The sequence below is a fragment of the Eretmochelys imbricata genome, chromosome 2 (assembly GCF_965152235.1).
Source record: "Eretmochelys imbricata isolate rEreImb1 chromosome 2, rEreImb1.hap1, whole genome shotgun sequence".
Taxonomy (NCBI): Eukaryota; Metazoa; Chordata; order Testudines; family Cheloniidae; genus Eretmochelys; species Eretmochelys imbricata.
Window position 1 is genome coordinate 227,984,247 of NC_135573.1, and position 17,464 is coordinate 228,001,710.

Genomic DNA, 17,464 nt, shown 5'->3' on the forward strand with positions numbered 1-17,464 from the left:
GGACCAATTCCCAGTTAAATCATCCCAGCCAGGGCTTTGTCAAGCCTGACCTTAAAAACCTCTAAGGAAGGAGATTCTACCACCTCCCTAGGTAACGCATTCCAGTGTTTCACCACCCTCTTAGTGAAAAAGTTTTTCCTAATATCCAATCTAAACCTCCCCCACTGCAACTTGAGACCATTACTCCTCGTTCTGTCATCTGCTACCATTGAGAACAGTCTAGAGCCATCCTCTTTGGAACCCCCTTTCAGGTAGTTGAAAGCAGCTATCAAATCCCCCCTCATTCTTCTCTTCTGCAGGCTAAACAATCCCAGCTCCCTCAGCCTCTCCTCATAAGTCATGTGTTCTAGACCCCTAATCATTTTTGTTGCCCTTCGCTGGACTCTCTCCAATTTATCCACATCCTTCTTGTAGTGTGGGGCCCAAAACTGGACACAGTACTCCAGATGAGGCCTCACCAATGTCGAATAGAGGGGAACGATCACGTCCCTCGATCTGCTCGCTATGCCCCTACTTATACATCCCAAAATGCCATTGGCCTTCTTGGCAACAAGGGCACACTGCTGACTCATATCCAGCTTCTCGTCCACTGTCACCCCTAGGTCCTTTTCCGCAGAACTGCTGCCTAGCCATTCGGTCCCTAGTCTGTAGCGGTGCATTGGATTCTTCCATCCTAAGTGCAGGACCCTGCACTTATCTTTATTGAACCTCATCAGATTTCTTTTGGCCCAATCCTCCAATTTGTCTAGGTCCTTCTGTACCCTATCCCTGCCCTCCGGTGTATCTACCACTCCTCCCAGTTTAGTATCATCCGCAAATTTGCTCATCATCAGCTATATAGCTCTGAGACATATGAGCATCAAGAAAACGGAGAAACATGCCCTCGCAGAGAATTCATACCAGTTATAAAATAAAGCCACAGGTAAGTCAAGTCATCTGGGAGAATCAACAGAAGCCTATGAGCAGATATACTATGGAAAGTCAAGATAAGATGGTGTCAAAGTTCCTTCCCCACTCTGAACTCTAGGGTACAGATGCGGGGACCCGCGTGAAAGACCCCCTAAGCTTATTCTTACCAGCTTAGGTTAAAAACTTCCCCAAGGTACAAACTTTGCCTTGTCCTTGAACCCTATGCTGCCACCACCAATTGTGTTAAATAAAGAACAGGGAAAGAGCCCACTTGGACACGTCTTCCCACAAAACATCCCCCAAGCCCTACACCCCCTTTCTTGGGGAAGGCTTGATAAAAATCCTCACCAATTTGTACAGGTGAACACAGACCCACACCCTTGGATCTTAAGAACAATGAAAAATCAATCAGGTTCTTAAAAGAAGAATTTTAATTATAGAAAAGGTAAAAGAATCACCTCTGTAAAATCAGGATGGGAAATACCTTACAGGGTAATCAGATTCAAAACATAGAGAATCCCTCTAGGCAAAACCTTAAGTTACAAAAAGACACAAAAACAGGAATATACATTCCATCCAGCACAACTTATTTTACCAGCCATTAAACAAAAGGAAATCTAACGCATTTCTAGTTAGATTACTTACTAACTAACAGAAGTTCTGAGACTGCATTCCTGATCTGTTCCCAGCAAAAGCATCACCCAGACAGACAGACCCTTTGTTTCCCCCCCCCAGCTTTGAAAATATCTTGTCTCCTCATTGGTCATTTTGGTCAGGTGCCAGCGAGGTGATCTTAGCTTCTTAACCCTTTACAGGTGAAAGGGTTTTGCCTCTGGTCAGGAGGGATTTTATAGCACTGTATACAGAAAGGTGGTTACCCTTCCCTTTATTTTTATGACAGATGGGGATCAAGATCAACATGGAATATGCAGTAAAAACTGGCAAAGTAAAATTGAAATGGACACAATATTCAGAGGAGGGAGAAATTAGCAGTATGTGTGTGACATAAGCATGAAGCAGAGAGATTTACCCCAAAACAAAGTGATGACAATAAGATTCACAAGTTAAGATCATAATATATATATACACACATATATAAACATACATATAGACACACTATATATATCTATCTTTAAATAAACAGACAAATAAAATGGGCTTTTTTGTGTGTAAAGAGTTTCACAAATTTACATTACCTGTAGGAAAGTTTGGGCCCATAACCGAGATCTGATTTTTAGTGTTGCACTCTTTCCTCTTTCTAGCTGTCCCACCGTACACGAGATTATTAAACACTTCACGTTTGTACAGTTCTGTATAAAAGTAAAATGAAATTATAACACTGCTTTTGTAACAAGGCTAATGTCAGAATACACACACTTAATTATACACAGATTTAATTTCCCTCAACTGCTCTAAATTGAAAAAACAATAAACTATCTTAATGTATTAAATATCATGCATCTTCAAGAATTTAATCTAATACAAATGTACAACAAAAGATATCTGAAGTGCCTTTGTGAGAAATGAATAATCACAATGGGGCTTCTTCTAAGTTACCTATGAATACAACCCTTTACATATGTTAGCGATGACAAAGCTAATAGCATTCACCAGTCTGGTTTGAAGAATTCTTAAAAAGTCCAACTGTTTAACAAAATCTTGTTTATTCCTCTTTCCCCTTTCCGTCCCTCCAGCCAGTTCCTTGTCTCTTCTCTCACTCCCAAACTTCATATTTACACTCTCAAAACTTCCCCTCCTTCTCTGATACTCCTAATTTTCCTGGTGAAATTTATATTGCAAAGCCAGCATGTTTGCTGAGCTTCATTAGCTGCTCTATTTGAACCTTATGTTCTGTGAAGCTTTCCTGGTGAGCAGTGATCCCGGATGGGGAAAGACCAGAAAACACACAACTGAATACAACAGCCAATTGGCCCTAGCCAAGACGGCTGGAGTCTCGAATGGAAATGTTACCAGCCAAGGTAAGGAGCTGGTTGGAACTCATAGACAGGGACAAAGAATTGGAGAAGGGGATCTACTGGGGAAATCACAGAAAAAGATAGAGCTGTACTGGACAAGTGGAATGGAAGGCAGCTCACAGGGAGAGGGAACTAAAAGCCAAGGGACTGCTGGAGGTCAGAGAGAGTGTTTGGGGTATTTATTCAAATAGATCTAAACCTAAGGGCAGGTCTACAGAGTATTTTGGACCGTGCCGAGCAAGCTTTCCAGTCTGGGTTGACAGACTTGGGCTAGCAGGGCTCGGACTAGCACTCTAAAAATAGCGGTATAGACAGCACTTGGAAGTTGCGGCTTGGGCTGGAGCTCAGGCTCTGAAGCCTAGGGAGGAGGATGGGTCCAAAATGCTATGCAGATGTACCCGAAAGGGTTTGGACTCAGTTCAGGGGAAAGGCTGATATTTTGACTAGTCCGTTTTCTTTATAATCCAATTTGCCCCTCGCTGCTACATACTTTACTCACAATGGCGATGCCAAGTGGTTCTGATTGTCTTGAAGCAAAGGTATCACCTCTACAGACACAGCACTTCATTAGTGCTATAATGTACTTTCTGTAAGAATATCCTCTTTCAGAGACCATACGCTGATAGAACTGGGTAACTACCTTCGTGAATAGGGTGCTAATATATTTTATTATGTCTGAACATATTCCAGAAAGAGTCATGCCTAGCTATAGTGCTACACCAGTATAACCAGCATAACAATACTCCCCATAAATCTCTATCTCATTACATCTAAAGTAGAGGCTGTGTGCTTTCTCTCTACTTTCCACATCCTCAGAAGAGACTCATGCTATAAGCCTTGTTTACAGGACCTATTGTAGAGGATATACATAGTTAATTCTTCCTATTCAGTCATTCTCTAACCAGCTTTATTTAACCTTTCATCTGTTTTCTTTTTAATTTCTAATTACAGAGGACAAAAACACGTATTAACAAAATATGGTTGGATATTAGGAAAAACTTTTTCACTAGGAGGGTGGTGAAGTACTGGAATGGGTTACCTAGGAAGGTGGTGGAATCTCCATCCTTAGCGGTTTTTAAGCTCAGGGTTGACAAAGCCCTGGCTGGGATGATTTAGTTGGGGATTCGTCCTGCTTTGATCAGGGGGTTGGACTAGATGACCTCCTGAGGTCTCTTCCAACCCTGATATTCTAGGATTCTAAATCATTACTGTGCAAAAAGCCTGATTTTGGCTGAAAGTTGAAGACCTGAGCACACATTCCTATTTTCCTTAGGAATGTATTTAGCCCTTTATAGTTTTCACTACATGGAAACCATGAGAGGTAAAAAGGAAAGAAACCAAATGTTTAGCAAACAAGACAGACAGGACAGGATTAGAGCTAGTTGGAAAATGCTTCTCCCCCTGTAAAAAAATGACTTTTCATCAAAAACTGAAAACCAAACAAATTTTGGGGCTGAAAATTAAAAATGTTCAGTTTTCATCCAAAAAGTGTTTGATATTCAGATGAAAAGTCAAAATTTTCTGTGGAAAACAGACACTTTCCATGAATATTTTAAATTTAATTAAAAATCCAATTTGTCAGCAAAAACAATTTTCATGGAAAGGTTTTAACCAGTCCTGAACATAGTACTCAGTCAAATGGGCTAATGGCAAAAATCAGCATCATCTAACAAACAACACATTGGCTTGCTTTTCTAGCCTAAAACCACACATGACAAGCGAGAGACTACCAAACATTTCTATACTTTACATATGCTTGCTGCAAATGCCACCTTCCTAAGCATCTGGCTAATGCTACTGTGAGAGAGAGAATCCTGGACTAGTTGGACTGCTAGTCTGATCCAGACTGGGACGTCCTATGTTTCTGTGAAATCAATCTAATATTGTCTGTCTGGATCAAGCTGCTGAAAAACCCCTGGTTCTTCTTATTTTAAAGTACATAATAAGATGCAAAGATTGTACATACTTATAAATTTTGTTAACCATTCACAGTTGCTGAAGTCTTTTCTATGTTGGTAACATAAGAGAGTAGTTACAGAGGAATATAACTGATAATTAAGGCATTACTGAGAAATGGATTAAAAGTTTTGTGGTACTGAATGGTCTGTCTTCCAAAGGCTAGGTTTTTTTGTCGTCTTGCTAGAATCAGAATTATTTCCAAAGTGTGACGTTGTTGGTCTTTCTGGTGACGGAAGAATTATGCAGGACACAACAACCATAGGTATATGAAATCAGTACTTCTGTGATTCTATTTTTAAATTAAAATAAGTCATTAATTAATTTCAGCTTTGGGCTCCCCCCATTTAAAAAATAGTCAAATTCCATTTTCAGACATAATGTAAAGACATTTTTTGTTACTTTACAAGCAGAGCTTAGGCCTACAGAGTTCTTTTTTTTCCTGACTATTTGTGACAACTTCTGGTGATAGTGAGGAGCTCAAACATATGGTGACAGTGAACCGTTTAACAGGAGACTGGACAGCAGGGGTTAATAAAACTCAGGTTGGAGTTAATAAAAATAAATGGAAATGATGGCCACAAGAATCCCAGGTTTTGGCCTCAGGGTCACCGATTTAGAAATACAGCCTCCAGGCAAAAGGACCTGGTAATTGTGATGCTTAAATACACTAAAACGTGGAGTACTCAATGTATGAACAACAAAAACCAGACTGACAGCACGTTATCGTCCAGATGTTCATGTCCCAGAAGGCTTTGAGACTGATACTCAGAGCTATGTTGCTACACTGGGTGAGAGGTCTTTGCTGTTGCCAACATTTTACAGACCCTACGTTTTTGATTGGTCAGATATTTACCCATGAAAACTAAAAAAAAAACTGGTAAATTATACTGGAACTATTTTGATGGCTTGTGATACTTTAAAGAACAAAATACTTGACATTTCTTGAAGCCAGAGAATGTCTTGAGTATTTATTGAATGAATATTTGCACTTGACAATATTATGGGACAGCGCTGTTATTTTTGGTACATTTCAGTAGCTGAGTTTAAGAATTTTATGAAAATGTTAAAGCCCTGTGAAGAAAATATATGCATAGATTTTAAAAGTGTTACTATGTTTCATTATTTTAGGCCATGATCTGGTGAAAGACCCCAGTGAGTGGGTGGAGGCATGTGTGTGTGCAATCCATGAGCCTCTCTACTTTCACAGAGAGGCCACTTGAGGCAATGCATTGGTAGAGAGGTCTGTATTTGTGGTCCGAACTGCAGTACTGGGTCCTTAGACTGTAAGATCGTTGGGTAAAGGATCTGTCACAATTTGTCTGTAAAGTACCAAGAAAATCAATGGTGCAGTATATAACGCATAGTTAAGAGAAGAGATTTAAAAATCAGTTGTTCCATCATTTACTTGTCACTTAGAACAGTAGGAAGTTAAAAGTCTGTAAAGAGAATATGACAAAACCAACAGTCACATTGTATAGCTTGCGCATATAGTCCTAGCACTATATATTTCAAATTAGCTCACCAGTATTTTTGCGTAGCTCTTCCTTCGAGGTTCTACCATGGTGACATCCCTCCGCCCGATATAGTGAGGAATAGTGGAGTTATGCAAAAAAGCAGTGAGTTCCGGGGCGTCCTGTGGAATAGCAAACTGGAAAAAGAAAGACAGTGAACTGTAATAATATACCATACAGTTACTCTAACAGGTATGTTGCCTTCTCAGGGAGCTTGAACTTTATACTGACTTGTTTTTTTAATAAATTTAATAGCACTACCATGAGACTAGATACCACTTTCTTCAACTAGCAGCTTGATTTGTAATAGCACAGAAGGATGGTGTCCAGCAATATGCATTGCACTAGATAATTTTTTTTTTCTAATCCTCATTCTTTACTGGAGCCAATTTCATTGCTGTACTTGTTTTTGCTAGACTCCCGGGCCCAGGTTCTGATCTCTGTTACAGTGTAAATTCAAAGTCACTCCCACTGAATTTAGTCATTAATAGAGATCAGAATCTGGCTCTAGGAATGTAATGGTTTTGCCAGCATCCAAAAAGACCTGCATCCTACTATCCTCATTTTTGGTGGTTGTTTCTGGAAGATTAATTATTATAACAAAAATTCTCCAACTTAGTAAAAACTCCAACTGATTTGTCTTTAAACTTTGTGTGAATATTCACAAACAGAAAATTTAAGAGACAGAAATCTCAGAGACAAAGTCTATTTTTATTGTTGGTAGTTTTGTGTTTAGATGATATAGAAGGCACTTAGTGTCTTCCTTTGTCTTTCTTGAAGCTTCCAGAGAAACAAAAGGGATCCTAATTTTTCAGGAAGGAGAGATAAATTCTCTAATTTAGCACAGTTTTATCAAGTCAAGCTGCAATGAAATATATGATGAAGTTTGTGATCTGACCTCAACAGGAATTCACATAAATACATCCAAAACAATTCCTTAAGGGCCTCAGATTAAAGGAATGTATAGGCTGGTATGCATTTAAACTCTGAAGCACAAAACTTGCATTTATTTTAAACAAATTCCTAAAAGAAGTATTTGCAGTTATCAGAATTTTTTTTAGTATAAAAGGTAAACACAGACATAAATACACACATAACCCCTTCCATACGCTATTCCTGTATAGTACTATATTTCTACCATTTGTCTGATTTAATGTATGAGGGTCAGGACAGTTTACTTCTTAACATCCCACAGAGTGCAAGAATAGTATAATTAACTGCTGAAAAAGTCGTTAATCAGAAATGAAATTCTTTTACTTAAATTAATTTTTTTTTCTGCAGTAAGGAAATATTTAAGCAGATAGTAAATCTCTCTCATTCTCTCTCAGTGAGGTAACACATGGGTGTTATTTATTTCCAAGATTCTTTCATCAGTACATGTAGGGCCCCTTAATGATGACAAATTAAAAGGAATACACTGTAATAAACTGAAACTTATCTTTGGAAGAAGCCATCAATGTGTGAACACAGATTATATATAAAGGTAGAGTTGGTCAAATAACAGATTAAAAAAATTGTGAATATTTCACAGAGTATAGGGTTTTGGCAACAGGGACATTCAGTTACTGCAAAAATCTAAAGCTAGTCTCCATGATTCAGCTGAAAACTTGTTCTTAGTCTTGAGTACAGATATTTTACGTTAAATACATGTATTCTATCCACTAGAATAGTTGGGTGACCAGTTTGGTAGCTGGAATCCCAATCAAAGGATTCCAAGGGTGGATAGGTCATGAATAAAGCTTGTCAGGAAATTTTTGATGAAGCGATTTTTTGTCTAAAAATACCAAATTTTCAAAACCAAACTGTTTTCTGGAATGTGACAGTTTCAATGACATTTTAGTCAGGATGTGTTTTTACCCCCAGCACCCATGCTCAAAGACAAAATACACTAAATAGATTACAAGGCTAATATATACAAATAAGTAATGTTGTATATGTTCTATACAGGGTTAAAAGTTTGTGGAGGTTTCAGCTCTCCTTATTCCAAAGTATTACAACCCACACTCTCACATGTTTAAGAAATGTATCCACATACAATTCTCAAACATCTCCAGCAGTTCCCTCTTCACATCAGGAAGCAATTCAAAATTACCCTCCTGTAGCAATATATATAGCAATATATATAGCAATCTCTCCAGAGTGAAAAGTCTTCTGGCTTTTTTGTAGCACCAGTCAACCACAGCCTATCCTCTACGGGGAGATACCTGGGCGGCAACTCCAGCTCCAAAAGCTGGCAGTGCTGGCATGGGACGGACATGGCTAGGCTAAACCCTGATTCAGTGTATTCCTATTGCAGCTTCAGTTTGTATGGCTTTCACTGGAGACTAAAGCTGCGCTAGACAGGCAGAACCACCTGGGAATGATAGATGTGGAAGTAGCTCCTGTTCTACCTCGGGAATTGAATCTCTCCAGTGGCCCACGGGGCCAGGTTAGTATAAGGAGATAAAACTGTATTCTCCTGGAGTCGGGAGAGGGGGTGAGTTTGGCCCTTTGTTTCTAAAGCTTTTCATGCACTTGCTCCTATCTTGTGGACCATACCTTTCTCTAAGCCATTTGATGGTCTCTACATTTGTCTAGTTTTGGCCTTCTTGGCCCCTCCACACGCCTCCTCCTCTGGTAGGTATGCTGGTAGGTATGCATGAAATAGAAAGGTCAAAAGCATTTTAGGCTGGAAATTTCAAAGGAGCCTAGGGGAATTAGGTGTCCAAATCCCATTAACTCCAGTGGAAGTTAGACATCTAAGTTAGGCATAAAATGCCCTTCGGTGAAGTCTCAGCCTTAGTCAACATACAATCTGTCCTGGAAATTGAAGCTTTTCCCCCACCAGCATCTGTTCCTGTTTGCTGTAAGTAGTAACATATGATGATAGTATTTATTTAACACTATTAATTTGAAACAAAGCAGTTATCATTCTGTTTATGATGCTTTTGTAAAGTTAAAATATAGAAAGGCTATTTTAAATTTGTGGTATAATATGCTGAGCATCTAAACCCTTATTTAGTCTTGTTACTCAGTTTGATGTTTCCATTGCCATGATCAAATTCCACACAAAACAGAGATATGACATCACAACCCTCATTGCCAGCCAGTCTCATTTATGTAACAGATGTAGCCATTATCAAAATAAGATAGTAATGAGGAAAAGAAAATAGGAAGGTGAAAAAAACAGTAATTTTCTGTTTATGTTAAAAAATAAAAATAAAAAATGTCACTACAGCCTGAAGCATGCTTTTGCCTATGAACTCCTCTCAATCCTGACTATAATGCTCCCAGTGCAGCTTCTTAGATCAAATTTATAATTGAGAAGTCTTCTTGAACACAGCGGCTGTGTGGGAAGAAAGATATGGCATTTCTCTTTGTATGTCAGCTGCCTGCTCTCACCAGTGGTTTTTGAGCTGTTGAACTTCAGAGGAAAATGTAGCATTTCTCCCTTATCCTGATCTCTAGAACTGGGTAAAAAATTTTGTCTGAAATTTTTGGGGACGGGGACGGGGGAGGAAAGGGGTGAAAAGTGCAGATTCAGCAACACCAAAACATTCTGCAAATTCATGTTGGTTTCACTGAATAGTTCATGTTGACAAAAAGCCAACGAGCCAACAAGAAAATATTCAGAAAAAGAAACACTTCGTTTCAACATTTTCAAAACAAACTGTTTTGATTTTTCTGTTCAAAATAAGTTCCTTCAAATAAAAACAGTTTAAATGCTCTAAATTGAACCAAAATATTTAGTTCAAACCAAAACTGAAATGTTTGGGTTGAACAAATCTTTTGATTTTTTGGAATTCTTAGCAAGCCTAAAAGTTTGTTGTTAGTACAACTTTACTCATCATTTTCAAGAGTGGCCTGTTTAAGCTGCTTCTGGAATACACAGCAGCACTAGCGAGACTGAAGCTGAAATGTACCAATGAAAAAGTAGTCCTTGTCTACACTGAGGATTTCAGCTCCCAGTGGCCTGCTATCAATGTAGCTGCCCTTGTGTAGATTAGACTCTGAAATCCCGGTTTATACAGATCTGTAATAGGTTTTGCATGTGGACCTCTGTTTCTCCCACAAGATCTTTAACAACTTACTCTCTACTGGCTACACACAAGAAGTGTTTACCCCAAGAAGTGTCTGGAATCAGTAATGTTTAATAAATTAGCTATCTTGTTTCTCATGGCATAATATGTAGAACTGGAGAGTTCTGCTAAATCTTCTGACTTTAAACCAAACCCAGCTCCTTTTGGGGGATCTGCCATAAGAAATGTGGATCTTAAAATACACACTTCTCGAGAATGACAGATCAATGCTTTTGTGAAATGGTTGCTACTAGGCCTTTACATACATAGGTTTATCCCAAACTCCAAGATCTGCATAGCTGCTATGAATAGAGAATCAGATCCATAGGAAGGAAAATAATTTGGATGCATCACATTAATTAACAATAATGCAGAATAGAAAACCAGTTGGTCCTTTATTTTGTGCCAGTGCCATTGAAATAATTTGAGAAGCATTTCATTGTAAAAATGACTAACAAGAGACAAGTGAAAGGTTATACTGATAAATGCGTCATAATGCTGACAAAGCAAAAGCTTCTACCAAGTTATAAAATAATAATATACTGTATGAATCCTTTCATCAGCCATTCATACCTAATACCTCCCATTAGTGTGTTACATTCCATTCAGTACCGCACTCAGCAATTAAATTTTATAGCACAGTCAGAAACAATAGATATTTGCTGAAATATTAAAAACCATGAGCACTTAAAAGCAGCTATAAAAACAGACTCCTAATGTGACTACATGGAGATAGAGTTTATCATTTTAGGTAATGTGTGAATTCACATACTATACAATTTAAAGTACATGAATATACAATGTAAAAAAAATCTCCATGCATGCCAGCTAAAAACAAACCATTAGAGTTGAAATATAAATAACAAAGCAGTCAATTTGTTAAAAAATGGCAAGCAACTGTGGTGTAGTTAATAGTAGTGAAAACAATCACTAGGGTCTGATAAGAAAATAGTGTATTTAAAAGCAAATGGACCAAATTCTAAGGTTTTTAATTCAGGGAAATTTGAGCTGACTTCTGTGGGAGTATGGGTGAAGACTTGCTAAAAATTTAATGCCAGATTATTATGGTTGACTGCTGGATATGAGTGCAAGATGTGTCTGTGTGTGCAAGAAGCCTTCCTCAGGGGCCATTTGTGCCCCAGTACCGGGGCTGGTTAGTATTAGTATTTCACTAGTGTCTAGGAATCCCAGCCCTAAGACCCCATTGTGCTAGGTGCTGTACAAAGACTGAATAGAAAGGATGATGCCTGCCCCAAAATGCTTACAATCTAAACCCCCAGTTCTTTTGCTCACCTGAGCACAAGAACTTCATGGGACTAGCAATGTTGGCCACGCCAAAGGAGCCTGGGAAGGACGTGGAGTAATAGATTCCCTCCATCTCCACCAGCCATAGAGGGAAAGTGTTCTAAAGCCCTTTAAAAGGGGGTGGCGGTAGCTGCCACAGTTGTCACTCTTTGCCTGTCCATCAGGCAGCTCTGGGATGTTGGTGCCTTGTATCTTAAAGGCACCTTTCAGTGAGGACCTCAGGTTTTATCTCAGAGTTGCTCTCTGTACTTATAATACACCAATAATTCTGAATGAAATTGGCAAGTAATATGAGATGTATTGCAGGTTATTTATTTATACTGTCCCAATAATTGCTAACTGCAGTAAAGTCATACCCGATATGATGTGTATTAAACAAGATTTCTAAGAAAAGCATGTCCATAAACTATGCCATACACAAACTAAATATTAAGTCTAAGAAATGGACAGAAAGCTTCTTCAAATTAACCTTACTAAGGAAATAAATGTTATAACAAGTATAGTACAATACAGAATACTTATTCTGTAGATTTTTATTTCGGGAACTCAATTGGTTTTTTCAAATTTTGTGCAGTAGTGATGTGCAACTTTGAGTCTTTGTTCTGCTAAATGATTCCAGCATTTGCAAGTAGAAGGGGAAGAATAAAAGATGAGAGAATTTTCATTTCTAGGGAAGAAACATTTGATCATCTTGTACAATATCAGTGATCTTATTTACGTGATGTTGAAACATAGCCCTTGTATAGCACCTTCCATTGGAGGATATCAAAACACTTTATTAAGCATAAAGAGAAATTTGTTAAGCTTCACAGCACTCCTCAGTGGGTATTATCCCTATTTTTCAGGTAATGTGACTGAGGCACACACTTGTCTTTTGACCATCAATATCAGGAAGAATATAGACAAGAATTCTCAGTCAACTGCTGACCAGCATCCGGGGCACCATAGTCCCAAAATCAGAGTGTAGTTTTTGATTACAAACAAATATGAACTTGCTGTTCAACAACTGCAGGAAACTAAAAGTGTCCATGATATAATCTTATCAATCTGACAAAAATGTCTTGAACTATGAGTGCACCCCATAGCTGAGAATGTACCTGGATAGCCAGGTAAGTTTACCAGAATTACAAGAAAACTCTATGGTAGCACTTTCATGTACAGATGGAATGAAATCCTACTCATTTGTTATTTAGCAGAACAAAAAGGCTAGGTGGAAATTGCAGGTAGGATAGTTCATGTATATTTTTTAAAAAGCTGGCAGTAAGAACGTGTGTGCCAGGCACAATTCTCTGAGCATTTTGCCTGAATGTTTTCTGACTTTCTGATTTACCCTTTATCTGCTTTTTCTTTTTTTAGATTGTAAACTCTTTGGGGACAGGCACTAGATCTTGCTACTGTACATTTCTGTATGACTAGTCAATTTGAGTTTCTATTGTAATATAAATTCCAATGAAGCCAATCATATATATAAGTATAATCAGAGTCAGACTCTAGTCTCTACAAAGTAGTCTTATTTCTATGTCTGCAATCAATAATAATCCAAATTAATTTAGAGAAGGAAAGTGTGCAGCTAGTAATCTTGACTAGTAGCTGATCATTTAATTTGATGCAGTTATGCTGAGTTAATCATGCATACACTTTTTAGCATTAGATTAGGATGCAGCAAAAATGCCAAAGTCTTATCAAACCAAAGAAAAATTGTATGATGATAAAGTCTTCAGTCCAAAAACTAAAAAGTAGTAGGGAGCTAATATTTTTCCATTGTTAACATTTTCATAAACTTGTGAAACTATGAACTTGAACCACAAAAGTCAGACTACTTGCATGTTATGAGATTCACTCAGAGTTTTGTCAGAAAGTGCAATGTGCATTAGATAAACAAACCAGTTTTATGTTGTATTAACCAGCTGTATGTAGAGATAAGCCAAACTGAGGCACCTTGATATATGTGAGCATCTGCAAGCATCTCCCAAATATTGAGCTCTTGGGAGCTGGCATTTGCAAACTAATGGCACAAGAATTTACAGGGTCTCACGAGAGCTGCAAAATCCTGCATTGTCTATTTACAGCTGTAATAAAATTGCCCCTTAAAAACAGAGAGAGCAAAGTTGCCGATTGTAAAATCATCTTGTGTCTAATTCTTGGGGCTGCAACCTTGCAACTGAAACCAGAGTCCCTTGATAAAAAATAGGATAGAGATTTAACACACATCACAGTACAAAGCTTGTCAGGTTCTACACATTCTAAATAGCGACATTTTCCAAGTTAGGAAAATTATCTGGGTGCCATTGTGAACAGCTGAATGAAACCTTCAGCTCAGTGTGGCGTGGCAGTCCAAAAAAGCAAACAAAATGTAGACAAGGCTAAAAAACAGTAGCAAATATCCTACCTTTATTTGCAATATATTGATAGCAGAGCTTGTTTGACATTGCAATGGTCCACGTGTCTGAATATGAAGAACGTAAAGAAGAGACTCCTCCCGACTGGATGCAGGCCATCCAACATGGAGTAATGTTTCATTGATGGCACTCGGTCCAATATTGTACAGCTGTCAAATAAATAACAAAACTCATCAATGTACAACTTTCCAAGGCCAGGAACAACAACAACATCTATTTAGACCTTACAACACTTTTCAGCCAGAGATCTCAATGAGCCTTACAAAAGAGGTAAACATCATTATTCTCATTTTATAGGTGGGGAACCTGAAGCACAGAGAGGTGAAGTGACTTGCTCAGGGTCAGCCAGAAGGACATTAGCAGAGGTGGGAATAACACACAGGTTTCCTAGGTCCCGGTCAATATTAAGTGCTTAGTGGCTTTCTCACCTGTATTTTTACCTCTGATGCTAAGGTCTGCAATTGCCTACGAAGTGGGGATGAGAAAATAAAGTGCTAAATTCTGTCCTCATTTACAACAACGGCGTTACTGGAAATATATAGCTGTTGCATCAGTGTCAGAACCTAACCCCCTTTGAGGGAGCAGCAGTAGCTGTTTCATAATGAAGGCTCAATCTACTTCCTCATTATTAAAAACCCAGTTTTCAAACCTCTTCAAGCCAGCTTTCCCCAAAATCTTCCTGAAATCTAAGAGGTCACAGCACATCCCAGAAAAGAGTTTTTCTGGGAAGTTTGGTAAAAAAAGAAATCAGAAAAGAAATGATGCACCGAGAACCTTCTAATTTTTTTTTTCACATGAGCACATACTTTCACAAATGTGTGAGGGCAATTTTAAGTTTGGGTAGCTGGCGTAAATTGGGTCTGGTGTAAGAGTGGAATAGGCTGGATGCTTTGCTGTTCATTCTGGGACGTTTTAAAAGTTTTTTTTGTGAAGAAGGTGCACTGTTGGTTTCTGGGCTTTAACTGGAACCCAGTGACACACATTTTCAACCTTACTTTTTTTTCAGTGAAGCTTTTTATTTGTGACTAAACCATAGGGGATTCCTTATTCAATGGGACTACAAATGTGCTGAAAGTTACGTACATGTTTCAGTGCACTGCTGCATCAGAGCCCAAGTGGGGTAACATGAAGATCCTTATTACAAGTTGTAGAAACATGTTAAGCTGTAAAATTATAACATAACACTTTATTTTGTTCATAGGTTGATATCTCTGATTAATTTAACTTCAGTATTTGGCTTGCAAATTTTAACCATATAATTTTGTTTAAGTTTAGTGGTTCCTTCTCTGTTTCAAATTGCCTATCCTTTCCTGACTACTGGCTTGTGAATTGTAACCGTAAGTGAAGCACTTTGTTTCACCCCCTTGCAGAAGGTCATCTATCAAATTCAAAACACGGTCTGTATTCAGCCTAGTTCATTAAAAGTACTTGTTTTGAACATGAACCCCTTTTCTTTTCAATCAGCATATCTCCAGAAGAAAAAACACATGATGGAAAGACGTACACTTCAAAATATTAATACACAAAGCCTCCTTGTGTATACTTGTGAAGTTTTTTGTTGTTCTTTTGGAAGCTACACATCTTTCACTTGGAGAGCAGAGAACATGTTGTTGCATTTAAGTTGCTGTGATTTTTGGAGTTACTTACATTTTAAAGGCAACATATTTTATCAGTTTCATAGTTCTCATAGGGCCTGCTCAAAAACCCATTGCAGTCAATGGAAAAACTCAGCGTTCACTTTAATGTGCTTTGGATCTGGTCCACAGCTTCCTGGTTAGTATTTAGTAAACATCAAATGTGTTTAGAATTCCTTAATGACCAGGAACTAAATCCTGCCCTGGCATAAACTGGTGCCTCTCTCACTAAACCACAGGAGTTGTGCCTGGTTACTCCAGGACTGAATTTGGACGAACGTCTAGAGTAACAATATTTGCATTAAGACTTGTATCCAGCTCCAGATGATGACAATGACCAAACTCCAAATGAACTCAATGGAGCAGAATCAGACCTTTAAGAAGCTAAATGCCTTCAAATTATACCTCATATATGTGTTCTACTAAAGGGCCGACATCCTCTTCTTTGGTGGGCTCATCTTTAGGCTCCCAGTTGTGAAGTGGCAAAACAATTTGTGGAGGATGAGACACACTGCAATATATAAAAAGGTTTAATATGTCACTTGCAGATTTATCTGCTATGTTATCAGCAGATATACTACCTTTAACAAAGTTAAGACTACTTTATCCAGTTGAAACTACAAATACGTTTTAGATAGGCCGAATGGTCACTAGAATTATGCTAGGTGAATTGGACAACACTTCCAAAAAGTGCAATAGACTCTTTAATGAGCACTAATGGTCATATCTCAGCCTTACATCTCATCTGAAGGATGGCACCCTCCAGCCACATGTTGCACCCAACCATTAGAGGACTGATTCTCTGTTGACTTGGAGGAAAGAGTGCTATCTGTCTAGGTATTTATAGCATACTCCTCACTCTGCTCTCTGAAGGCATCACTCAATGCAATAAACTCAGGTTAGTGCTCTACACAAAAACTTCAGGTTTTTCTTCTCATCCTCATCCAGAGTTTCCAGAGTCTAGAATTTTACATTCTACTTCCTTTTTAATTAATTTTATCTGTCTTAGGTACTTATTTGGCTTCCCTTCTTGTAGTATCAGAGTGCCTCACAATCTTCAATGTATTTATCCTTGCAACACCCTTGTGAGGTAAGGAAGTACTATTATTCCCATTTTAAGATGTGCAACTTGCCTAGGGTCACAGAAAGTCTGTTGTGCAGCAAAGAATTGTATCCAGTGTGCCTCAGCTCTGGCTAGTGTCCTAAACACTGGATCATCTTCCTCTTTTTGGTTCAAAAACAGTAACATTCATCGCAATTATCCAAAATGTTAGAGCATCATACAATCAGTAAACAAGGGTTAAGAGAAAAGGACATAGTACATAATGAAACTAAGCACCTGGATCAGATGCTTTTCTACCTTCTTTGCATCTCCATCCCAAAGTAAATTAGAACTTCACAACTTTCTTCTAGCCTCCTATTTAATTCTCCTTCCTACCATCTCAGAAAAGGCTGAGTAGTGTTAATTCTTTTAAAATTCCTATCTAAATCACAAATACTATTTCCTGCAGCACCTGCAAGTTCCTTGGAGGCCTCCCATCCAGTCACTAACTTTAACCCAGTTTAGCCTATGAGATCTTAAACTGTCACAGCCCAAGATTCTCTTCTAGCTCATTATGTGAGTTCTGGTCAGTACATCCTGCAACGGACATCCGACAATACTGCCTGAAACAGAAGTAGGTTTGTGTTAAAATAATAAATAATCAAATTAAA

General features: G+C 38.3%; 1 protein-coding gene across 1 annotated transcript in view; it reads right to left on the reverse strand.

Annotated features, from left to right (window-relative positions):
• ITGA8 (integrin subunit alpha 8) overlaps positions 1-17,464 on the reverse strand; it is a 170,057-nt gene that overhangs the window by 36,424 nt on the left and 116,169 nt on the right. Inside the window, 4 exon segments of the mRNA XM_077809430.1 lie at positions 2,106-2,219; positions 6,367-6,492; positions 14,108-14,266; positions 16,157-16,262. Of these exon segments, the coding sequence (XP_077665556.1) occupies positions 2,106-2,219; positions 6,367-6,492; positions 14,108-14,266; positions 16,157-16,262 (505 nt within the window).